At 37.8% G+C, this 26,993-nt stretch overlaps 1 protein-coding gene across 4 annotated transcripts in view; it reads left to right on the top strand.

Annotated features, from left to right (window-relative positions):
* The window catches only part of CCSER1 (coiled-coil serine rich protein 1), a 915,439-nt gene that overhangs the window by 425,330 nt on the left and 463,116 nt on the right, over positions 1-26,993 (top strand). For all 4 annotated transcript variants that reach the window (XM_042468781.1, XM_042468782.1, XM_042468783.1 and 1 more), the window contains exon 7: positions 16,702-16,779. In XM_042468781.1, the coding sequence (XP_042324715.1) occupies positions 16,702-16,779 (78 nt within the window). The remainder of the gene's footprint in view (positions 1-16,701; positions 16,780-26,993) is intronic.

The following is a 26,993-nucleotide window of genomic DNA, read 5'->3' as shown; positions in this document are numbered from 1 at the left end:
TACTCTTCCTCTAAAGTGTTTTTCTTTTTTTTTTTTTTTTTTTTTTTTTTTTCTTTTTTTATTTAAAGAAGGAGTACTTTAGATTACAAGCTTCTTTAAGCAAAGAAAAGCCATTTTGGCTTCTGCTGCTCTGTACAGTGCCAAGTACCCTGGTGCTGTAATTCTGCCCTATAATTCATTTAATTAATAATAGTTCCAGTGGTAGACAGTAAACACAGTACAGAAACTTCTAAGAGTTTAATGGATTTTTAAAGATCCTCCAAACCCATATTATACCTCATTAGAGTTCAGAAAAGTTTGTTAATGAGGGTCTTTTTGCTATGACTACCAGAGGGAAGGCTCTCTTTTAATTCCTTAGATTTATATCATAGAATCATATATAATGAGTTTGTTTATTTTTAGGCATGGGGGTTGAGTTTGTGGAAATCATGGGTAGAAACTGCAAGCTGTACAATTTTCAACTAAGTGATAATTATGCTTTTCAGGGATTTATTTTGAAGTTTGAAAAAATTCTTCATTATGGTGTGATTTGAGAGCTAATTGCAGGAGGGGAATAGGAGAACATAATTATCCTTACACCATAAACAACAGTTGTGAATACTTTCTGAGACATTTTACTTTAATTCAAAACTTGTTTGCTAATGGGCCTCAGGCAAAGTAAAGGGGATGTTAACATGACTTGGGCACAAAAAAGAGGGAAGAACTCACAGGAAAGAAACATTTTAAGTGTTAGGAAAAAACACAGTGATATTGTAGATATCAGATTTATTTTTGTAATAAAATGTTTTTTCTTAACATTTGATGTTTTGTCATGCATGGTGTAGTGTTTGAGCATTGGACTAGGATTCTGGAGACAAGGATTACATTCTCTGCTTAGTCATAGAAACCCACTGGATGATTGTGGTACAGTCTCATACTCTAAGCCACAGAGGAAGTCAGTGGCAAACCCTCCCTAAACAAATCTTGCCAAGAAAACCCCATGATAGGATCACCTTAGGGTCACTATAAGTTGAACATGACTTCAATGCACACAAGTAGTAGTAGTAGTAGTAGTAGCATTATAAGCTGCCAAACTAATATTTTTGTTTGTTTCCTTTTTAAAAAATATATAGAATCATAGAAGCATAGAGCTGAAAGAGACCACAAGGGCCATCCAGTCCAACCCCTGCCATGCAGGAAATCACAGTCACAATATCCCTGACAGATGGCCATCCAGTCACATAGTTCTTCTGTCACTACTTGGCTCTGGAGAAATTACTGTTGTAGTGATTTATCTCATCCCTAAAGAATAACAACAGATCAACATTGCATATACTGAGTTTATTATGATTCCTATCTCCTGAAGCTTTCCAAATGAACAGTCTGCCATAATAAACAGTGTAATATCCTTTTCTGGTTCTATAATTGGATACCCTAACCTACAGTGACAAAATATTTGGAAACTTCTATTTTTTCATGTATGTGCATAGCGCTTAGCAATGTTGCAGATCTGTAGGATTGACTAATATGTTTTTGTTTGGTCAAACTCTTAGAAAAAATTAGGAAAAATAGAATAGTTGTAGGGACCATGGCATAATCCAGCAAGTTTAAGGAGAAAGTTTAAGGGGAAGCACCTATAGGTTCTGACCATCAGAAGCTAGCAGGCTGCACCCAACTGATGTACTGTATATACTCATGTATAAGTCTAGGAATTTAGGTTAAAAATTGATCCAAAAAACCCGAGTCGACTTATCCATGGGTCAATGTAAGTACTGTATCCTTAACACACACACACACACACACACACACACACACACACACACACAGTGAAAGGCAAGAGTTTAATCTGCCCTGGAAGCACTGACCCCCTTCTACTCTCTCAGCTATCCAGCCTTTAGTATGTGCAGGAATAGTTATGTCTGCTGGAATTTTGAAATTTCTTTGGCATTGTTTTCCTTTACTTCATCTTTTACATCCTTCATTACATGTGCTTACATTTTATCCTCAGCTAATCCACAAGCCATATCAAAATCCAGAATTTTGGCCCCAAAACTTGCCCTCAATTTATATATGAGGTTGACTTATAGTCTAGTATAGACAGTACTTTTGATACAGAAATGTGATATCTGAACCCTGTTTGATATCTATTAGTTTTGGGTGGGTGGGTGAATATCCTGAAGCAAATGTCATGCATCGCCCAGCAAAGTCAGGGAACTGTTTCTCTGAAGTCAGTGCTGAAGCTGTGAAGATCATGGATACTGGCTTAGAGAAAAGGATATTTTATTTTTGTCTTGTTCCTGCCCACTTTTAGTCTGGTGGTTATATCCTGTCTATCTCACTGTTTTTGAAATTTTGGAAATCTCTCTGAAGATCCAGAAATTGCAGGCCATACCAGTGAATGCATGGTAGCCAAATTGTGGCAGTAGAGCTTTTTATTGCGGATAAATATGGACAGCTAAGAAGGGCTTCTCACTGAAACGGAGGGCCCTAAAAAACATGACAAAAAGAAACAGGAAGAAAGGAGGTTACCTACTTTCAGTTCATTTCAAGATTCACCCATTCTGTATAGTGTAATTGAAGAACACAGTGGCAGCTGATGGCTTCCTTGTCATTGGCTGGGGAATCTGTTATTGGTTTTAGTCTGACTCTGAAAGCACTACCCAAGAGTGCAGGATCTACCTATACCCTGGCCACCACTGGAACCTTTGTTTCTCAGTCTTAGTCCAACACTCAAACCACTACATCATGTTGGCTAAAGTGCTTATTATCTGCTTATTTTATCATGTGGCAAATGGTTGTCTGTACATATATGACTTAGCAGAAGACACATAGTGACAATGCTATTCAGGTTTGACTGGAGAGGGCATTGCTGAGCATCTGTGCCATGCCTTCTGTGTGTATTTCAGTGACCTATGATCGTATGTCAAAATTTAATGTAAGATGTCAGACCAGACAAAATACACGTGTTTATATCTTTCTTGCATTACAAAGTTTGTTCGCTGTCCTAAAACTGTGCTAGAAAGTTTTTAAATTTTAAAATTGATTTGAACTGTGATTGTGTACATGGTATTAATTTAGGAAAGCTCCTCTTTTGAAATTTATAAGCGGCATGCATGGATCTGTCGGATTTTATATAAGATATTAACGAGCTGCATTGGTTTCTGCAGCTATTACTTGTTCAGAGGAAGAAAGTGAGAGCTTCTGAAACAGTGGTAATTCAGTCTCCTTTCTATGTAGACAGCTTTGAAAAGGTGATATATTATGGAAAATGTTGGAAATTAGAGATTCAAGCTGTGAAAATCAAATACTTCCATTGAAATATTTCATTAATTTGAGTTAGTTCTCCTATCAGTATGGTGCCTTTAGATGTGAAATACTGACATCTAGATTGCCATTCAGTCCTTTGAAGAATTTATACAATGCTTGAGTGAAAAACAATACATTAAACACTGCTAATCACATTTGTATATCATGAGCATATATGTTCCATCTCATGGACTCAGTATGGCATGATTCCTACCCCAGTTTTCTCTCACTCAGATGAACTTCTCAGGGTAATTTTATTTTGCCAGAATAGCATGGTTGTTCCTTCCTACACAATTCTAGTAACAGTATAATAGGAGAGGGTAAATAATGTAGTTATGTTGTGATCAACTCACTTCTGCCACCCATTGTATCCCTTCCCTCTTCTCTAGAGCCCATTCCAAGTTATTTTCAGGAAAAGAAGGCAATTTCTAAAAGGGGCAAGTGATTGTCTTTGGGTATCTTTTGGTGTGTGGCTGAGACACAATGAGTCTATAGACAAACTAAGCCCAGATAGTGGTTAAACATAAAACGGAGGATAGGCAGCTACAGAGAGGATCCATTGTGACAAAGCATATTGCTGGTTTTGTTTTCAGCAGTTTCTTGTGGATGGTTTTAATTTATTTATTTTTTAACAAAGGATCTCAGGGATTTGATGAACTTGGGGAGGGGGAATTCAGGTGCTGCAAAATAGGCCTGTGCAGTTTCCACACTCATTCATTCAAAAGTCAAAGCTTGTATTTACAAGTCTTCTCTAGTCTATCTCACTGTACTTCACTCACTCTGTAACAAGTACCCCCTTTCCCTAAAAACTACCATAAATGCTTCCTTTTCAAAGATGTAGTCATGTTAGTCTCTTGCAGTATAAAAAGGAGGAAGGAAGAGGATGGAAACAAATGGAATATAGCAGCAACTTTGAGACTAACTGGTTTTTATTTTAGCATGAGCTTTATGAAGAATTAGCATGATAATTTATGTGGGAATGAAAAAGAATGTAATGGGACCCAGAAAGATGCACATCATTTCTCTCGCCTTTAATTGCCCTTGCCCTTAGAAATCTTTGCATCTTTCAATATCTTATTACATTCTATCCCATTCCCATAACTACTTAACTATGCCTTAGATCCAAGGCTCTAATAACACCCTACTACATCTGAAAAAGTGTATTTATATCCATGACAGCTTATACTAAAATAAAAACCATTTAGTCTTAAAGGTGATGTTCCATTCTGTTTTTCTCCTCCCCTCCCTCCCTCCCTCTCTCCCTCCCCCCATCCCTCCATCCCTCCCTCTTTTTTATGTTTCCTACTATCTTTCTTCTGGTTAACTAGGACTCACATCACATGTCTGCTTTACTGTTAGACTATTTCGCAACTCCTCTCCCTTCTCTTGTGCAGAATATGGAGACATCACAACATTCCATGATCTGTGGCTGCCTGAACCCAAGAGAGGGTACCCCAACTCATCTGTCTACCACACTTGTCCATTCCATTCAGAAGCAACACTGACTCTTTTGCTTTGCCCATGACATCTTCCAGGTTCAAAAACCACAGGGATGATGTGTGAAACAACCACTGGAAAAAAAGGGAGATGCTTATTGTGGTTGATATTAAGAGATCTTCTTTTCTGTGTCCATCATCTTTCAGAAACCAGGTTGGAGGGAATTAAAAACAAGCCTTTTTATATGAAAATGAGTGGCTGTTTTGATTTCTCTTGCCTTTTTTTTTAAATGAAAAGTTGAAATGAACTTGGGAGTCCTAAATCTCTCGCACCAAAGAATTGGCAATTGGGAGAGTATTGCTTCTGAGAAGTAGGTCAAGAACTTTGGAGTGGAAGTACATTATACTTGAAAGCATGTTGTTCATTCCTCTTCAAGCAATAGAACAAATTTCTTATTTTGAAATAGTGCAAGGTCTCAACACTCAGTTTATTATACCTGCATCACAATTGGACTAAAACTGTCTCTCACCATTCCTCAACTATGAGCTTTCGGGCAGGGTCAGTATGTAACCAATTAACATTAACCTTTTTACGGCTCTGCTTCTGTTAGTCTTGTAATGTGGCTATTGCCTTATTGTTGGAGGTGTTTAAAGATAGAGGATTCCAGCTCAGTGTGGGACAAGTGCAATGCATCTGTCCAATCTCTCTTATACTTATATAACTGCAAGTTTGCTGTTCTGTCAGGTTGTTCTTTGCACTGTTTTCAGTTGGGCTGCTGTTGATTTTATTTGTAAAAAATTGGGATTTTTAAGTAACTATGTGGATACAGATTGTAATATGAAATAACATACATGAAACCAGAGGTAATTTGGTTGAATTTAGGCTGCTGACACACTACAGAATTAATGTAGTTTGACACTGCTATAACTGCCATGGCTCCATCCTATGGAACCCTGGGATTTTGTAATATGTTTTGGCAGTAGAGATCTCTGACAGAAAGGGCTAACTATCTCACAAAACTACAAATCCCAGAATTCATAGCATTTACCCATGATAGTTAGAGCAATGGCAAATTGTGTTAATTCTGCAGTGTAGATACATCCTTGGAGCATGGCAAAGCCAAGGAAGAACCTGAAGAAGCTAGATTAATCTTGATAGAATTGAGGTTAATAGTAATATCACACTGAATCAGCTCTAAGTTTTACTTAGCAACATGTGCCCTATATAAAAGTGCGAAAGATTTATATGATCTGAAGAGAAACCAGAGTATTACTCTGGTTTACCATGTGCCCTATATAAATTGGTTACCTGTCAAAAGTTTATCTAATTACTCAGGTCAGTGGCATGATACATATTTGACAATCTTATTACTTGCCTGCATCTGCCAAGAAAGACTTTTGTGAGTATTCACCAAATCCCATGCAATTTGCATGTGGCCTTCAGTAGCCAGAGTTAAGCTGAGCTATGTGCCATATTATGTGTTGGATTTTGTACATTTTTCTTTTTAAAATGTTGTAAAAGAACCTTGTGGGAAAGATAAATATAAATATAACGCTATGGCAAATATGTCATTACAGTGAACTTTCTCTGTGATGAGAAAAACCTATTATGGCATATCAAGCATTAACAATGTCACCAACAAAAGGGGGTGAATGAAATGTTAGCCTCATTCTTCTAATCCATAAATGTGTACAGAGATCTTGTAGCACCTTTGAGACTAACTGAAAGAAAGAAGTTGGCAGCATAAACAAGGAAGTAGATTTTGGTCCACAAAATATCATGCTGCCAACTTCTTTCAGTTAGTCTAAAAGGTGCTACAAAATCTCTCTACATACTGATTCTACAGACTAACATGGCTATATTTTTGAACTAATCCATAGATGTTTTTCCACCCAACAGGACTGGTTCATTCCTACTTTGCTCTTTATCTGCCATTGAGCAAAAAACTTTCATTTTATCTGGGCCTTTGATTGTTAAGAGGCCATTGCAAAAGGTCTTTTAAATGGAGTGTGCTGAATTTTTTCATCACTGGCAGGTATTCACTATTGCAGTTGCAGATTCATAACCTAGAATTATGACTGATCTGTATTCAGTACATGGGGAGATCTTGTAGCACCTTTGAGACTAAATGAAAGAAATAAATTAGCAGCATGATCTCTATTCAGTAGTACTACATAGTCTTACTGAAAGCCTACATAAATGCTGCTGCAGCCCTCCTAAAGAACCAGTTGCCAGACTGGGCAAAGGAGGTCCCTTCTGCATCCAGTCAGGGTGCAAAAAGGAAGGCATTTCCACCACCACCCTCCTGCCAGTAAGAAGGGTCCTTTTTAAAAGTCATTGTTGCAGCTTCAGTCACTTGTGGGAGGGATGAAGAAACATCATCCCCCTTGCTCCCTGATCAGAAGCTATATGGATGTCCTTTACTTGATCCAGCAGCTGGCTCTTAAAGTAGACTGGGAAGGGCTTTGAGCTACAAGACATTGCATAGTTATGGTGATGTAACTAAGTAGCTGATCTAGAATTCTGATACCATATTTTGATTGCTTTTTAAATAATTACGAACTAATTTTCGAGGATGACAAAATTGAGACTGTTGTACATTGGCCACATCATGAGAAGGCATGAATCACTGGAAAAAGACAATGATTCTAGAAAAGATAGATGACAGGAGAAAGAAAGGAAGACCACATACCAGATGGATGGATTCAGTCAGAGAGGTCACTGGCATGAGACTTCAGGACTTGAACAAAACAGTAGAGGACAGGGAGGCTTGGAGATGTCTCATTCACAGGGCTGGCATGAGCTGAGGTTGACCTTTGAGGGTTGTTAACAACAACAATGTCTTTGAATATAGTTGTTTATTTTATTATTATTTATGTACTATTATTTTATTATGCCCTGTTTTAACGATATTCTGTTTTAACTTATATGAGCAGCTGCCTTGGGTTTCATATTGGGAGAAAACTGGGATATAAATTAAGTAAACAAATAAACATAAACGGGAATAAACTCACACAAGTTACTCACTGCTAGGCCCTTAGAACCTACGGTTTCACTTTAGATACATCTCCCAATAGAACCAGTTATTCATCCAAGTTCTTAAAAACTGAGGCTTTTCCCATTCTGATTTAGAAAACAGATTGTTTTGTTTGGCAAACTGCCTGTCAGTGATTGTGTTTATGTTCCCCCTACACACAATAAGTCTGCTTATATATTTCCTATAAATATATTACTGTTGTATCATGAATTCTGACCTAATTAAATGTTAATTGATTCTAACACAAGGGCATATAAATAGCTCCATTGATTATCCAGGCATAATCATATTTTAGGGTGACAATACATGGGGTTGCTGAGTAGATAACAATAATGGTAGCCATGCCTTTTTCATTAATCCTATTTGTCATTATTGGCTTCTCAACAACATTGTGTCACTGCAGTCCAGTTGTGTTTCTGGATAACTGATTATGCTTATTAAAAACTCATCAGTCACTTTATCCCCAAATTGATAAATCATATATTGAGCTATCAATAATAATTTATAAGCAAGGTAAATTAGAGCCTGCTTAGTTTCCTGCTGCTTCTAATTTTATTTCATTTTCATTTTTTAAAATTAAGCATGACTGAATCGCCTCCAGAACAAATGTATAACACACAAGAGCTCCACATGCACCTGTGTGTTGGTGTTAATTTCTGCTGTGCTCAACACTAGGCGATTAGCTTATGTAAAGAATTATAAGAATCATTATCATTTAAAAAACAAAAGGCAATGTAGTCTCTTTGCTGAAATCAATTGCAATGCCAGGATAGCTCTTGATTTTGTTTTCCCTGGAGCAACTTGATTTGATGTCTTGTTTTAAGTGAGATTAAAAATATTAGTCTGTGGGGTGTAGGACCATCTCCAAATCCCAATAATAATTAGAGTTGCCTCCAGGCTGTTCCCATTTATGCCACCTCTCCTTTATAAGGCAGAAGAAGTATACATTAGTAGTTTTCCTTATTGCATTCATGAGGGCCATCAACAGAAAAGCCATCACATTAATCAAAATGATAAGGCAGGCAAGATAGGTGAAATGAGGAAAATAGCTTACACCTGCACAGCTTTTTTAATGGAGATCATAAACATCTTCTGTTTGTGGTATTGTAGAAAAATGATTCGTGGCAACCACAGTATTGGCTCATGGCTTCCAGGTTAATGGGGAGGTGAATTCATAGAACCATAGAGCTGGAAGAGACCTCAAGGGCCATCCAATCCAATCCTTTTCAATGGGTGAATACACAGTCAAAGCATCCCCGGCAGATGGCCAACCAGCTTCTTTTCAAAAACCTTTGAATAAAGAGTGCATTCTTACTGTCAGGGAGTTCCTTCTAACATTTAGGTGGAATCTCATTTCCTGTAGCTTCACTCTGGTTTGCTGTCAGCTGTCCAAGGTGCTGAACCAAATTGTCCTATACCCACAAGAATTAGCACAGAAAAGAACATTGCTAAAGTGAATGCTTGGAGTTGTCATAAGTGTACTCTAGAATTCTGTGGGTAAAACATTGGCACAGTCTCCCATTGCACTGCCTCATGTCCTTTTCTGATCCTCATGAAGAAAGTATCCAATGTCTCTTCTTGACAATGCCCCCCCCCCCAACTTGGATGTGGAACATCACTTTCACCCTCCCACATTTCCAGTATACTCCTTAGTGACTTCGAAGGGTGATTTTTCTTCCTTTCTCCAGGCTGAAAAATTGCAGCTGACTGGTGTCTGAGAGTCTCCAGCCTGCAGTAGTTACTGATTGTCCATATTGGTGTACTCTACTACATTCAAAATACTATTATACAACTAGTGGCAGCAGGCGTCCAGTGGAAGTATGCTAATAAAGATATCTACTCAATGCTTAATGTAGTGGTCACTATCTTTTTTGCTGGCACAGCAAAAGGAAAGTGCAAACATGACATATTCCCACCTGGTGGGTTTTGAATAAGGTTTCCCAACAACCAGCATCTGGTGCCTTACGTTCTTTAACAGTATTACTCATTTTTACTTGAGGTCCATTAAACTGAGTCCTGTGGTCTCTATATCAATATACTTGAACACTAAGTCTGATGATGCCTCCCTCACAAGGCCAGTGTGTCTTTAACAGGCTCTATAAAGTCTCAGACTCAAACTGTATTCATATGTACAAATATTTTGAAAATATTTCTATTCAAAATAATGTATTTTACTTGTATGTAAATATATTTAGGATCAGGGTGATGCATCTTAAATTGTGCTGAATGTAAATCATAGCACACTGAAAAGAAGCTGTATTGGGAGTCTGCTGATCTTGTCTCCCCTTTACTTGTATTTCTAACAAAATGTGCATGCATGAGTACTCAATTACATGCAATGTGATATATGTTTCCATTTACTTTTAAAGCTGAAAATCTGACTTCTTGTATATTTCTACATGTCAACAGTAAAGTATCTGCCTTAAAGAGAGAGAGAGAGATGTGGCACAGGGGTTATGCTTTGTTTTTGTTGTTGTTTTCAGAAGCTTTCAGAAAAAAGTTAATTTCCTTGGGTTACACCAAAGCTTTTAACAAGCCATTTTGCACATCTTAAATGTTGTGACTGCAATTATTCTCACTGCTTCATCTCCTCTCCAAAGGGCCTTTGTGATTTCAGCACAGAACTGCTTTTGACAGGTCATTTTAACTTATTTAGCTGTGGAAGCTTAAAATGTGAATTTGCTACTCCTTAAATATATTCTCAGTGAACAACAGTATGTTAGAGACATCTATCCACACTCTTTTAACTTTGCTGCTTAAGACGAAGTAGCATTTCCAGTGTATGGATGGACTCCATGACACATATATTAGGCACCACATAATACAGAGGCCTTCTTTGGTAGCATGGGAGGATAACAAGAAGATAAAGGGATGAAAAAGTATAACAAACCCTTTTTTGTTTATTGTTTTATTTTCAAAGGGCAGAATCTTCTGGGTGACTGATTGTGACATAACAGAGGGTTATGGTCACATAAGTACTTTCTCAGACTTTATTGTTTCTTGTGCAAAACTTTTGTTCTTTGTTTGGGTGCACATTGACCCAGTGATGGCACCCAGTTTTGGCTTCACTTTTCAGCTAAATGGCCACTGATTGACCTTGGGAATTGTGCTTGGGTGCTGCCTAAATATTTTGGCAGAGCTTTATGCTCTGCTGAAAGAAAAATATAATTTTTGCCAAAGTATATTTGCCATTCTTAAACCAATGTTTGTGGAGCTGCCCTATAGAGACTTGTGAAGAGTTGTTTTGACTCATTATTGATCAGACCTTTTCAAATAATGTTTTAATCCTATATCTACACCACCTATATTTTTATCAGTGTTGGTCATGCTTTTCTTAGATTTTTCCTGTTGTTTTGTACCTTCACTTTGACGTTGATGTAAGGCAGCCCTATCATAGATCCCCCCCCCCCCCCGCAGAAAAGACAAGATTTATTAAGAGGAGGTTCCTATTCCCTTCCATTAAGGCTGAGTGAGAGTATCTTTCTCAGATTACCCAGTGTGTCTCCATGAATTGCCAGGGATTTGAACCCTGGTCAGATAGAGTCCTAGTGCAACTCTCAAACCACTACACCATGGTGGTTTTCTTTGTCTTGGATTGCATCACATGCAGTGTCAGATATGTGTAATTATCCTAGTCCTGAACTGATCAATCTAAAATACAGAAGTGTTGTGGTGTTCTTTTTTTTTAAGTAATTCATACTCTTACTCTTTGCCGTGTTCAAAGTGGGAGTGCCTCAGAAGAAGGTTATGCTGTTATGCTGTGGATTGTTGTGCTGATTAAATTATCAATACTTTTTGACTTCATGTAGTGTGGGAATGCATGTGTGTTTCTTTTCAACTTCCATAGAGAAGGAGGAGATCAGGAGACCCTTACCTTAATGTTGCTTCTTTTGACTGAATTCAAGTTGCTTTGCTTAGCTAAGCTATGTTAAAAGGTGATAAGAGATTGAAAGAGTATCAAATGGAGGAGGTGGGGGAAAGGAGGAGGAGGAGGAACAGGAAGAGGCAGAGGAGAAATTGCTCATAATGTGTACTCCACATATGGAGGGGAGGCATTTTTCCATGTTTTTCAGCCCCTCTCCCAAACATTTTTTTTTCAAAACAGTGCATGATTTTTGTTTCTCTTCTTGTTTTGTTTTGTTTTGTTTTACCACCTTCTGAGCCATAAACAGTCATATGGGGATGTGAGAAACATTTTGAGTAATTTTTGTTTACAAATAATTGGAGGTGTTGCAGCCTTCTGAAGTCCAGTGATGCACATTTGAGGCCTCCAGACTTGGGGTAGCTGTCCATCCTTCCACACTATGGCAGAGCCTCTCTAGCTGTCTGATGTGTGGAACTGTCAGTTATCTTTTTCCAGTGTCCCAGGGACCACCACCATGTTTGTGATCATTGGCTGCAGTTGTTTCTTTCCTGGAAACATGCAAGGGACCAGCAGCTAACTTCTCATGAACTGACAGTAGTCCAGGGACCACAATTTTAAGTTAGTCTAGTGCATTACTTCTGGGTAAAGCAGCATGGAATCTGCATCAGGATGGAGGAAAAAAGACAGCAGAGTCTCAGTTTATCTATGTGAAATGGAACCTTTTTCTATCACAACAGAAATTGTTGATTACCTTATACATGAAGGAAAGCAAAATGAAGTCTAGCTCTTTCTTATTGCAGCAGGAAAAGGTAATTTTTGGGAGGTCATTATGTTCTTCTTTGAAAGTAAGTTCTTTTGCCCCCATAACTGAGAAAAATAATAATATAAAAAATAATGAATAAAGGCATTATTTTCAATGTGTCCCATCCAAGCTCAGATCCAAAATAATTGCACACTTGGTTTTGCAGATATTTGTGCAACACTTGCTCAGTGGAATGGGAAGGTAGGTAATGGTGAGAAGGCAGATACAATAAATGGAAATTAAGCTCAGGATCCAGCCAAGGAAATATCTGAAAACATTTGAAAATTGAATGAAAAACATTTTTCGGTTTTCAAGCAACCTTGAGAAGAAACCTGGACTGATGACAAACTTCATAGTTTAGGACCTACTCTGTGCAAAGTTTACATGTGATTGTTGTGTGCAGAAAACAGGACAGGAAATAGCATATTTTGCATGGAAAATAATATTTCAATTAAGAAATATTGATTCCTGCACTGAAAAATGTTGTTTTCCATGAAAGAATGTTTGTATGTATGTATGTATGTATGTATGTAATTGGGGATTTGTTCTGCATAAAATCTACACATAGTAGATTTGTATCTAAAATATTTATTGTACCCCAAATAAAATTTTGTATGGAAGAATTAATATTTCTTGTTGAAATATCATTCCACAAAAATGAATTGCTTTAATGTTCAGAAAATCCTGTGTTCTGCACAGAATAATTGTGCAGAATAAATCTTGAATATTGACTAACCTTAGGAAAAAATGTGTGCTTTTTAAATATTTTTTTCACAGTGAAAAGAACAGTGCAGAAATTACTCATTGTCACCTTTCAAAAGAAATATAGGGGTGAAATAAACCACCCCTGATAAAGCTGGCTTGGGCCATGGCAGCCACACATCACGGCCCCAATCCGCTGTGGCACTGGCTCCCCTTTTTTTTTGGCTCCAGAAATGCTGCCTTTAGTGGCTCTTCCGTGGCTCTGCGGCAGCTTCCTGGCATATTGGGGGCTTGTGACATGTCATCACCACATCCCTGAGACACCTGCAAGCTAGCCCACATGTGGGCAGCCAGGCAGCTGGAAACCAGCTGCTAGATGGCTTCAGAGCATGCACAGTCAAAACACTGCACTCTGAAGTCACCCTGACACTGCCACAAAGAGGTGGTCTGTTTCACCCCTTAGTAAAGAATTGCACTCTTACTGTACCCTCTTTCATATACATTCATAGGCTATGGATTGGGAGGGTTGAGATCTCAGGACAATGGCCAAATAAAATATATGAAGAAATCCATGGTAAGACTGTCTAATTCCTTTACCAGTCTTTAAAAATGAAATGTCCTAAATATTGAAACATTTATTCAGTCATATATCTTTTTAGCTGTACTCTCAACTTCTAGGCTTTGAATATATGCTGAAGTTAATAGCCAAGAATGCAGTGGAAGCAATTGCAGTGAAAATGGGTTGGAGATTCATTTCCCCCTTTAAATAACTATAAAACATCCAGATAGACTTCCTTTCTTTACTTATCAAGATGTATTTGTTCTGTAGCTTCTAACATCCACTGAAGGTATTTTCTATCAGTGTCAACTTCTCAGATCAATATATTTTGATAATGATCTTAAGGGAAGTCAGTATCTGGCAGCTATCATACTACTGTATATTCTTGCTGAAAAGGAGTTGTTGCAAAGAAAATTGGCCCCATTTTGAGGAGTGACATTCCAGACACTACACATATTTTAAGGTATAATTATCTAGGATGTCTGTACTGACCCTGTACATAGAGAAATAGCTTCATGGTTTGAGCAATCCAGTTGTACAAGCTGAAGCAGGATATGATCAGTTTTGATAAGCAGTTTCACAAACAAGTGGGAAGCTACGGCTATACTCCGACCATTACAAAATTAAAGCCTACTGCTGACATGTTAAGAGAGCAGTGTGTGATATATCTGTCATCTTTTATACTTGACTTTGGTGTGTACTGACTGTGGGATGGGCCTAGGCTGTTTTCTGCTGGTATTATGGTGTCATCTGTATAAATTTAGACTGTTGATATCCCTTTCTCAGAACTTCACTCCTCCTTTCTCCAAGTCTAAATTTTCTCTGGATATGATGCCTTTGGCATACAAGTTGAGCCGACAGAGAACAAAGTGATAGAGTGCAGCCTTATCTGAGCCACTCCCAATTGGGACCCATTCGGTTTCTCCATATTCTGTTCTAATGGTAGCCTACTGTCCTTATTACAGGTTACACATCAGTATAATTAAATGTAATGATACTCCCATTTCTTTAAGAACATGTTGAGATTATGACAGGTTATAAAGTACTAGAGAATCCATTAAGGGTATTCCTGAATCATCTAGAACTGAGTTATCTGATCTAGGCATAATCATTAATTTGTTGACACTGTCTACAATTTTTGTAGTGTAAGAAAAAGTACTGTTTCTCCATTTTCTGATTGCTTTTTTGATTGCTGCTGCTTTATATATAGTCCCTAGAATGTCACTCATATGAAAAAATTGACATTATACAAAAGTGAATGAGAATAAAATGTTTGAAAACAGATGTATTGATAAATTATGTGTTTTATCACATTTTCAAATGTTAACCATATTCTTCTTCATTTGATTGAATTCAGAATTTTATGTTAGAAAACTGATATTAACTCATATTGTCATCATCGTTGTTGTTGTTGAACAATTATCATTAGTTTGTGTATTATTACCATTAGAAAAATAAAAATAATATATATTGTTGCAGCTGTATTGAACATGAAAAAGATAAACAAGTACCTATTACACCATGAGAAGAAGAAAAGAAACAAAGATATAAAAAGTGCTGTAGTCACCAGTGTTTACTTTGACAATTTGTCTTAGTTGTTTTATTAAACACATTCTGGTCTGGAGTGCTTCCACACCATTATAACTAAGATCTTGAAAGTAACATATTGAGAGCACACAATAGATAAGTATGCTTAAAAATCCCGGGGGGAACAATTACGAACAAATGTCAGACTACAATACAAAAGCTGTGGTCCAACAAGATAATTTTTATTACTATTATTATTTTATTGGACAACAAGAGAAGAATGCAGAGCTGCTGAGATTCTCAGCTATCAGAATTGTAAAAGGCCTTTTCTGATCACAGAAATAGAAAAATTGAACTGCTAAATCATTAAACAAAAGCAAAGAGGAAAGCAAAGCTAGACTACATCCAGTAAAAATTAGGGAGAAATTGCTGTAGTTGCTCTTAACTGCTACTCAGATCAGTGGGGCCTAGAACAGACCTGTATATTGTGTGATATCCAAAAAATGTAATCTGTTGGTCACATATGGTAGGCCATAAAGTGGCCTACCAAAATTCATTCCTAATTTTGTGGCCTGCCTAGAGCTTCATAATCAGAATGGAGCATGTAAATGGGAAACCCACAGAACAAATGGGGAAGAAAAAGTTAGGCAGTTTTCTTACCTAGCATAGATGAGGGGAGCAGTAGTAGCTGTCATTTCTCCTGAAGCCCCCTCTGTTTCCCCCCCCCCAATGAAGATGAAACACAACAACAACAACAACAACAACAATAATAATAACAACAACAACTTATTTATTTTCAATTTATTATATTTATTTCAGTATGCTTATTGATACCTCTAATATTTGCCCTGCACTCACTTTGTCCTGTTTATCACAGGTGAAATGGAAAATTCTGTCTCATCATATATAAGACAACTGCTAGTCTGTTTGAAAAATATATATGAAGGGGGGGACTATGAGACAACTCCCAGACTGCTCAGTTAATATGGAAATTGAGAAGGACAGCTGGTTTCATTCCCATAGCCACTGACTGTGTTATCTGAGGACACTGGAAGTTACAAGCTAAACAACTTTACCAAGATTTGGGGGGAAATGTGCATTTCAATCTCTACTTCTCTAGCAAATATCATAGTCGATTATACAGAGTTTGGGTTCAGGTTACCTACAGGATCAGCTTTCCCCATATAATCCACCCCATACACTCAGGTCTTCTGGGAGACACCTACTTCAGCCAAAACTAGCTACCCAACAGACATTTTCTTTAGCTGCTCACAGACTGTGGAATGACTTGCTGGAAGAGATTTGTCGACTTTAGACACTGTCTGTATTTAAATCCTGCAGTAAAGGCCAGGCTCTTCCAGCAGGTCAGTCCAGATTATTTTATTTTTTAAAAAAGAATGTATTGATGGGTTTTAATATGTATTGATTTTATATGCTCTTTCAATAGATGTTAGATCATTCCTAATTGTGGTATTTTTCCCTCTTAGAGCACAGATATGAGTCCTGCCAGCAGTACCCACTCACTTCCTGTCAGCCCACTTACTGAAGAGCCATTGTCATTCAAGGTAAAACTGATTTATTACAGAATCCATGCTTGATTTGATATTTGACTTGACTATTTGCTTGGTTTTGTGAAACTGGGAAGCTGTTTATATGCAATGGCTACAGATGTGTTGAATATGGGCTTCTGTTCTTTCTTAGATACTGACAGTGGGTGCTCATGCACACTACACAATAATTCAACACAAAATCATTTCATTTTCCTTCATTTCAGAGTAAATGAGTCTTTCTTTTATTGAAAAATAAACAAGGGAAAGGAAATGAGTTAAGATCAAATGAAAAGGCCATAAAACAGTGGTAAAACAATAAAACACTCCATTAAAATAATGGAAGGTAACTGGCTGGGTTAGAACTTGGAGTGGGTATACAAATATATCTTCAGCTGGCAGAAGAAATGTTCATTAAGAGTTCATCTGATCTTAGTGAAGAGGTCTTTCCACACAGAAAAAAAAAAACTGCCCTGTGTGCTAAGGATGAAGAAACTTTACAAGGCATTTTAAGCAGGGCATTTCCCAGAGAGCACAGAGACAAGGACAATGTAGGCAGACATCTTTTATATGTTTTCTATTTATGTGAACCCACAATAATCACCAGTTTAGGCTGATGTCAGTAGATAACAGGATATTCAAACCAGAATACTTACACTACATGCCAGAATCTTATTCTGAAGATCTTTGCTACTGCATTGAGCTATGGCAGTTAAAGTGGTGTCAAATGGCTTATTTTTGCAACGAAGCTGCAGCCCTAGAACTGAAGAAAGTCACTAGGCTTTCTCTCTGGATTTGCAGTTCCTTATTTGCTGTCTTTCAGGAAGGCATCTTTTTGCATCCTTTGCTCGACGGTGCTGTCTACTTAGGATGCCGCTGCATTTCAAAATTAACACAATTTGACATTGCTTTAATGGTCATAGCTCCATCCCTATAGAATCCTCAAATTTGTAGTTTGTTGAGGCACCAGAATGCTCTGACAGAGAAGGCTAAATCTCTCACAGATCTACAAATCCCAGAATTTCATAGTATTGAACCATGGCTGTTAAAGCGGTGCCAAACTGTATTAATTTTGCTGTGTAGATGCAGCCTTAGACAGCCATTAGGCGTAGATGTTACCAGCATCTGCAGCTCATAAGGAGTGTACAAGCACAGATGTGTGTGCTTTTATATATTACTTATTATACAGAACAAAAGATGGCATGAATAATCTCACTATTTGACACTGAACATTTGCTGGTTTGTTTAGCTGTAACAAGGTTACTATCCCATGAACCACTTCAGAGTGTGCTCTGGATTTGTAAGAATGACTGTATGTAAAATTTGCAATAAAATTAGATACACTTTTTGCTGTGACTTTTGTGATTGATTTCATTCTTAGCTGCCTTTGAAGGAAAGGTCTCTACTTTCCTGTGGAACTCATGTAAATGTGAAGGTCAGGCTCCTGGGAGAGTCAGATACATCACCGAGCCAGGGCTATGACATGGAAATAAAAGTAATATAAAATGCAGCTGTTTCTGTTATTGCTTCCTGACTCGCTCCAGAAGAGAGCAATATTGTTTCAGCAGTAATGTGAGTGAGTTTATATGCAGTAAACCTTTCCAAATATTTTCGGTCTATAATATTGGTTTCTGATGACAAGAAATGTACTACTCTGGTCAACGCTATTGTAATACTTTCCACCTTTCTACTTTTATGAAATAAACACAAATGTTTAGATTTGTAGTTCTACTTACTTGTGCAGGAGGGAGAAAAGCAGTACCATTAAGCAACAGGACATAAGAACTGAACCATGGTGGCAGTTGATTGTTGATTTTGAAATAAACCCAAACTATCTTTTTGAATGAAATATCTCTCATGAGTTACACAATCCCTTGAATGGCTTTTGCATTTTCTTTTCTTCTTCCAGAAGGCTAGAGAGGGAAAGGGAGAGTGCTATCTTTAAAATATTTTTCTCCACCATGCATTTTTGTATTCCCTCCATTATGGAAAGTGGAGGTCATTTTCTTCTTTCATTTCTCTCTCTCTCTCTCTCTCTCTCTGGTCATTCAGTCTCTCTTTTCTTTATATCTGGGATGGAATCTGATTTTCTCTTTTTCCAAGACTTTTCATCAATTCCAAAACTGTATGATAACACACACTTGCAGGCTACAACCAAACTGTTTAAATAGTGGGCAGTCACCCCGGTTTGTCTCAGATTAATCCCAGATTTGCTTGGAGTTACTGTATCTGCAGTACCCCCCCCTCTCTGAAAACATATAATATCACAGGAGGCATGTTTAAATCAAATTGAATCTGCATAAATTTAGCTATATATTTATATATATATATATATATATATATATATATATATAATTAGGAAATAGCTCAGTTTATGCAGATTCAGTTTGAGTTAAACATGCCTCCTGTGATATTATATGTTTTCAGATCAGCTCTAACTTAAGGCAATTTTAGCCTAAAAAATTCTTCACCCAATTTGTTTAGAAGAAGTTTGCTATTGATTTCCACTATTACTGAGAGAGTGACTTGCCCAAGCTCACCCATGAGTGAGGTTCAAACCCTGCTTTCTTGGAATTCTGGTCCAGCACTCAAATTGCTACACTATGGTAGATCTCTAGACATGTGGCACATTAAAGATTATGATGCCTAACCACTTCAGTTCACCATAAGGGTTTGTGGACTGACCTCCTCTCTGATTATTATAGTAAAGTGATCTCAGTTTAGCAGTGTGGAAGGAACAAATTAAATCTCGGATAGGTGGACCATTACATGAAAAATCTTAGGGCAAATATAGCATTATTATGTAAATAGTCTTTTCTGTTTTTCTTATCTTTTCTCTAGAAGTAAAACATTTTAAAACTGTAACCTGACTAAAATGTGATAACAGGTTAGGTCAAATTCTTTTGGAGGATATGTATGTTCAGCAAGGCACCATTTCACTGGTCCCTCTGCACATTTGAGGGAAGGTTCTATCAGAAATGGATGCTAAGAGGCTTTCCCTCCCTAAAAGAACAGAGGAGGCAGGTGGCTTTTGAAGGTGGATGAAATTGCTCACCACTGATCTAAAATTACAAAGCAAATTTATATTTGAGATAGAGAGGGACAAAGGTCACATTCTGTTTCCTTGATTTTGAGGCAGCAGGAAAGCTGTTGTTCCTGCAGTTTGGCCTGAGGACTCAATCACAGGAAATTTGGAAATAAAATTGCCACTGTGCCTCCTGCTGTGCCAGTTTCTCAACAACTCATAACATCCTTGGTGTCCTTATGTAGGCAGCTGTCATCTATAGGGGGTCCTTCAGGCTTTTCATGTGGCTTTATGTTTGATGTGCAATCTGAGCCATCAAAAACTGAAGTGAGAGCAGTTGGGGGAGCACTCAGAGGCAATTCTGTCCCTCGTCCAGTGCAAGAGTTACCATCTGGGCTTAATGTTTTTTGAATAAATTAACACAGTGTTTCTCTGTGGATTTGAGTAGTATGGAAAAATTAAGACAACATGGAGAAAAAATGTGTTGTAATATACGGTGTCAACATCAGCAGCTGTCCAAAGCAAGGTGAAATATTCACCTTCATTCTTTTTCTTTTCTTCTGGATACAGCTTGGGAAAGTTATGTTTTGGATTACAGCTTTTAGTCTCCCAAAGAATGTGGCCACTGGTTATGATATCATGGGTGCACTATAGTACTAGAAGGTAACTCTTCTAAACTTTGCTCTTAGAATAAGTTTCGCCACAAGCAGATATAGACAAATCAGTGTATTTCTTGCCAGTTCCTGTTTCACGTATTTTCAGTGGCAGGACTGAAAGTCTTACAGAAATTGGTTACAGTAGGATGAAATCTGGGATACAGTGTTCTTCTGAATGCTACTGTGGTGGTTCTTCAACACCAAGCTGGTATTCAGGGTGCATCTACACTGTAAAAATAATAAAGTTTGGCACCATTTTAAGTGTCATGGTTCCATCCTACAGAAATCTGGGATTTGTAGTTTTGTGAAACACCAGCACTCTTTGGAAGATAATGCAAAAGACACTGCCAAACCACAGATCCCAGTATTCAATAGGATGAAGCTAGTGCACATAAAGTGGTGCCAAACTGCATTATGTCTACAATGTAGATGCACCTTCAGTGATATAACTTCTGTAGTAGCCTGTACAAATTGAAAACCTAGATTGTCTCTTCTTTTGACAATTCAAATGACAGGTATGGAGCTCCAGATCGGGATTAAGACCACTGTGAGGGCAAATACTTATCAAATTTGCAGATGACACCAAATTAGGAGGAATAGCTAATACTCCAGAGGACAGGATCAAAATTCAAAATGACCTGAATAGATTAGAAAGCTGGGCCACAGCTAACAAAATGAACTTCAACAGGGAGAAATGTAAGGTAATGCACTTAGGGCGAAAAAATGAAATGCACAGATATAGAATGGGGGACACCTGGCTTAAGGAGACAACATGTGAAAGGGATCTAGGAGTCCAAGTAGACCACAAGTTGAACATGAGTCAACAGTGCAATGCGGCAGCTAACAAGGCCAATGCGATTTTAGGCTGCATCAATAGAAGTATAGTGTCTAGATCAAGGGAAGTAATAGTGCCACTATATTCTGCTCTGGTCAGGCCCCACCTGGAATATTGTGTCCAGTTCTGGGCGCCACAGTTCAAAAAGGACATTGAGAAACTGGAGCCATGTGTCCAAAGGAGGGTGACTAAAATGGTGAAGGGTCTGGAAACCAAGCCCTATGAGGAACGCCTTAGGGAGCTGGGTATGTTTAGCCTGGAGAAAAGAAGGTTAAGAGGTGATATGATAGCGCTGTTTAAATATTTGAAGGGATGTCATATTGAGGAGGGAGCAAGCTTGTTTTCTGCTGCTCCAGAGACTAGGACCCGGAGCAATGGATGCAAGCTGCAGGAAAAGAGATTCCACCTCAACATTAGGAGGAACTTCTTGACAGTAAGGGCTGTTCAACAGTGGAGCACATTTCCTTGGAGTGTAGTGGAGTCTCCCTCCTTGGAGGTCTTCAAACGGAGGCTGGATGGCCATCTGTTGGGGATGCTTTGATCTGGATTTCCTGCATGGCAGGGGGTTGGACTGGATGGCCCTTGTGGTCTCTTCCAACTCTATGATTCTATGATTCTATGAAATGGCCACTTCCAAGCAAGGACCTTGATCTTGATTAAGGCCTCTGCACTTAATTTCAAGAAGGGGGAAGGAAAGGAAAGAATGGTGAGATTCCTGGCAGCCAGTATTAATCCTTAGAGCGTTCTGAGATTTCAACATTATTTTCTTGGCCATCTTTATAATGGTGTCTCACTAACATGGCTTTTTTTTTTAAATAAAGGCTATAATTCATCCAAAGTGTTGATTGCCCTACATGGTTATCCATGCAGGTATCACAATTCCAAAGAGCTCCAATATTTTAACTATCAGATTCGGTAAGACTCAAATCCAATAACTGTCAAAAGATTTTACTACTTGGCTCATGTCATTCCTGTATCGTGTTTGACTCCCCTGTGTTCAGCTGTTTCCTTACTTATGTGAGCCTTAAAGCAAATGTAAATGTTTTCCTTTCCATAATTGAGAAATGAATATGTATTTTCTTGCTTTGGGGGATAGCTAAAACAACAGTTTGCACAAACTTTACAAAGTACAGATTACATCTGACAACATAAATGATGGCACAATGAAATAATTACCCCCACTTTGATGGAGGATGCGCAGGAAATAATCCATCCCTTCATGATATTTTCCTTTAGTCTCCAAATCCATAGTGTAGCAGTAACTTAAAACATCAGCTGAACATTTAGAAATAAGGTTTAGACATCTAAACAAAAGGGGCAAACAAAGTTCCCAAAGGGATGCAAACACAGCAAATAGAAGAATTCTAGCAAATAGAAGAATTTCATGTCTCACTCTCTGCAATGCTAGGAATTCATTTGCATAGGGCATAATTTTTCTTTGGGAGACAATGCCCTGATTTCTCCCCTCCTCCCATAGCTATATGCTTGGATGCATCAGATATTTGAAGCAAGGAGAAACCATTTCCATTGCTGACCCTTTCTGATATTAAGGATATCATGGCCAATCTATCCTTAGAAAAATATTACTGAAGAGAAGAGGAGCAAAAAGTTAGAGAAGCAACCTCTTTTGAACCCCCTTCCTAGTAGTTTAACACCAGTATGGTTTTACTCCAAGACAAAGAGATAAGATCAAGTCAGACCTTTAGGGTAGAACTAGAGAAATCAACAGAGTATGGCAGTGACATAATAATAACATAATTCAGGACCAAGAAGAAATAAAAAGACATTGGATGCAATACACAGAAGAGTTATATAAAAGAGATTATAAAATGAATGACATGTGGGACAAAGAGCCATATGAAAATGAACCCCAAATTCTAAAAAAAGTGAGGTGGAAGCTGCAATAAGGGAAATGTCAAAAAACAAATCACCAGGAACAGATGATATCCCGATTGAACTGCTGCCATCCATGCTGACAGAGTCAACAACAGTGCTAACTAGCATATGGAAAACAAAATGATGGCCAACAGATCAGAAACAATATACATCCCCATCCACAAAAAATGAGACATAAAAGACTACAGCAGCTATAGGACCATAGCACTAATCTCCTAGGCAAGCAAAAATATGCTCAAAAGATTCCAACCATACATGGAGAGAGGAACCCCAGAGGTCCAAGCATGGTTCAGGAAAGGAAGAGGCACAAGGGACCACATTGTAAACTTATGATGGCTAATGGAGTGCATGAGGAAATCCCAAAAGAAAATCAGCATGTGTTTTATAGGGAGTGGCAACACATCTGACAGTCCTGATGAGGAATCTGTACTAGGAAAAGAGGCTACTGTCAGAACAGAACATGGAGAAACAGAATGGTTCCCAATTGGCAAAGGGGTCAGACTGCATTTTACCACCCTACCTGTTCAACTTCTGTGCACAACATATTGTAAGAAAAGCAAGAATGGACACAGAAGATTCAGGAGTGAAAATAAGAGGAAGGAATATCAACTAAGATATGCAGGTGGTACCATAATGCTAGCAGAAAACCTCCCAGACCTGGAACAACTACTAAGGAAGATCAAAGAATAAAGTGCAAAAGGAGGCTTAATGTTGAACATAAAGAAAACCAAAATAATGACCACCAAGGAAGGCTCACCTCCTCCCTTTGCCTGTGTGCAGCTTCCTTGTGAGGAAGGAGCCACATGGATGTGAAGCCAGGAAGACCAGTCTTGTCTCCTTTTGCCTCCGTGTGGCTCCTCCTCATGAGGAAGCCACATGGAGATGAAACCAGGAGGTCCAGGCTCACCTCCCTTCCCTTTGCCTCCACATGGTTTCCTTGTGAAGAGGGAGCTGCCTTGGCTTCCTTCTCAGCAGCAGAGAAAAAGGAGTGGGAACCGGCAGCAGCACTGTGCTACCTACAGCAGAAAAAGGGTCCTACCAGGTGTCACCTCTACTGGAGTGTCACCCAGTGCATTCCACACACCTTTAGTGATGTCATCATTTCAGTATAATAGAAGTAACTACTAGTTCCTTCTTCTTGCAGATTTCTGAGATTGTTTTAGAAAAACAATGTCTACCATGTCATTTTCTTTTGGTGGCCTGTAGTAACTCCTACCACAGTGATGTTTTCTTTAATTTATTTCCTTCTCCATTTCTTTTTATCCAAATGGTCCCCAGTGGTACAGTTTGAACACTCATGTGGATTTGACTTTGGCATACAATTGGCCTTCCATATCCATGGATTCTGCACTCATGGATTCCACTAGCCACATCTCGAGAATATTCCAAATAAATACATAAATCCAAAACAGCAAACATAGATTTTGCCATTTTATATAAGGGACATTGTTTTACTCCACCAGTGTATACAATGGCACTTGATTACCCGTGCATTTTGATATACATGGAGGTCCTGGGACCAAACTCTAGCAGATACCAAGGGCTTACTGTATCATGACACTCCTTCTCCTTTTCTTTCCCATCTATTATTTTTAAACATATTATATATGTTAATTGTTATATTCTAATCATAGGAGTCATCCCAGAAAATCTCTGTTAACCTATAAAGTCATATTTACCTTACTGCACTAGGAGTTCAAGCTCATCTTATTCATTTTCCAAACTCTGTGCATGTCTAAAATGCACCTCTTTAGATGAGGAATGGAGTGACAGTGAATGATGCTAGATTTAGTTGGTTCTTAAATGATACTGCGTTTTAATGACTATTAGCTTGTTTCAGTAAATAGATATTTAAATTAAAAAGATTTGTCTGGTTTGTAATAGTTTGAGGGAATTGATAATCCTATTCAGCATGTATTAGCTTCGTTACTCAGTTCTCGCCTCAGTAATTGGACTGGCTGATTCTAATTCCCAGAGTGAGAAACATCATCATTAATAAAAAAGGAACAATCACAGATAGAAATACCAAGAAAGGATCTGTTAATAGAATTTTCTTTTATCTCCCCCCACCCTTTTCCCCTTGTGTAATTTGAACTTGCTATGTGGATGCAAGCTTCTTGGAATAACATTTGAGACAGAAAATCCAGATGCCAGGATCATATTTGATACTCTCTAGTACCAATATATAATCAATTTGGAACATTTCTTTCTTGTTGAAATAGAACAAATAATGTGTGTATTTGTTTTTGAAACACTTACCCCATCATTCTGTAAAAATAGCTACAAGGAGACATGCAAATAAATTAAAATCAATGTTGTTTTTTTAAAAAAATCAAACATAAACTGAAAAGGAATTTTAAAAAAATCAGAGCAAGACAATGTATAGAATAAATAACTAGTAAAAATCAAATTGCTGTGGGTTGTTATTAATTGATGTTAAGAACACAGACAAACCAGACAAGCTATAACCTATGGTCTAATTGTTCATTCAGTACAAGCACTGAATTTGATCCTGTGATTTGTGTGCCTTGCAAGGCATGAAGCTACAATGGAAACTGCTGTGCCCTGGTCTCTTATATTGGCACAGGGTAAAATATGTGATCCTGTTTACCAGTATGTGTTCCTGTATGGTAAGGTAAAGTGTGTTGGGTCATCTAGTCAATGGAAATTATGGTTAAAAAGATACATTTTTTTCTTTGAATGGCTATACAAGCTGAGCTAATATGAACTCATACTACAGTTGTCAAACAGGTACATCCCTATTATCTTTGTTTTTGGAATTTCAGTAAGAGTGCTGTGTTCTATCAAGAATAAGCAGAGCCAGAAAACTCTATAAATAACCCGAACAATATACAGAAACATATATATGGGTCAATTGTGGAATTTTTGTTAATTTCAGCCCTATTCCTGAAACCCTCAAAAAGGCTAAACATGGGGAAAGTGGACATGCATACAAGCACCATCTGCAGTGTCCCTCATGCTTTAGAGATCTTTGTGTACTAAATGTGAAGCTCTGAAAAGAGACTGTAAAAGTTGGTGGATATTCAATTTTTTTTTTAATTGAGGAAGAATCCAGATGAAATTAACATATCAATGAGTAGAAATTTATTGTTAAAAGCTAAAAGCCGTCACAATATAAAATATATCCAAACAGTAAATACAAAAACAGAGTTTTTTAAAAAAGCATAAAAATCACCAAAAACAACATGGTAAAGTTAATAAAAGAGATCCATCAACAAAAGGCCAATAATACATCATAAAAGATAAAATAATATAACCATAAAACTAGACTGGAACTAGCCATCATTCCTATCAAGAAAACTAATTCTAATCTTGCTAGCAGCTAAACCAAATTTTGCTACCATAGAAGTAACAAATGCATTGTTGCTAGCCAAAAGGACACAAGTCTGCTGAAAGCAAGATCTACCGGAAAGGGATTTCAAAATACAATCAAGAAACCTTTGTCTAGGAGATATATACAGAGGGCAATGTAGAAGGTAATGTTCTATATTCTCCATCTCCCCAGTTTTGCAGATACATAGTCTTAGATGGACAGGAGTGTTGTTATATCTGCCGGTCAAATAGGCAGAAGGCATACATTGGAATCTTAGAGCAGTAAATGCTTTTCTAGCAGGGACCAGAGTAAGATTAATAAAGTAATACTCTAACCCAAATGAAGTCTTGTACAATGGGTACCAAAGAGAAAAAGAAGAGCTTGAAAGTGAAAGAAGATCGGCCCATTTGGAAGCAAGATAAATTTTCTCTTTAATCAGTTGCTTGACTCTACAGGTGGCATAATTTGGAAGTGAGTCCACATTAA

The sequence above is a fragment of the Sceloporus undulatus genome, chromosome 5, assembly GCF_019175285.1.
Source record: "Sceloporus undulatus isolate JIND9_A2432 ecotype Alabama chromosome 5, SceUnd_v1.1, whole genome shotgun sequence".
NCBI lineage: Eukaryota > Metazoa > Chordata > Lepidosauria > Squamata > Phrynosomatidae > Sceloporus > Sceloporus undulatus.
The sequence above is the reverse complement of the archived record's forward strand: the minus strand, read 5'-3'. Positions and strand labels throughout refer to the sequence as shown.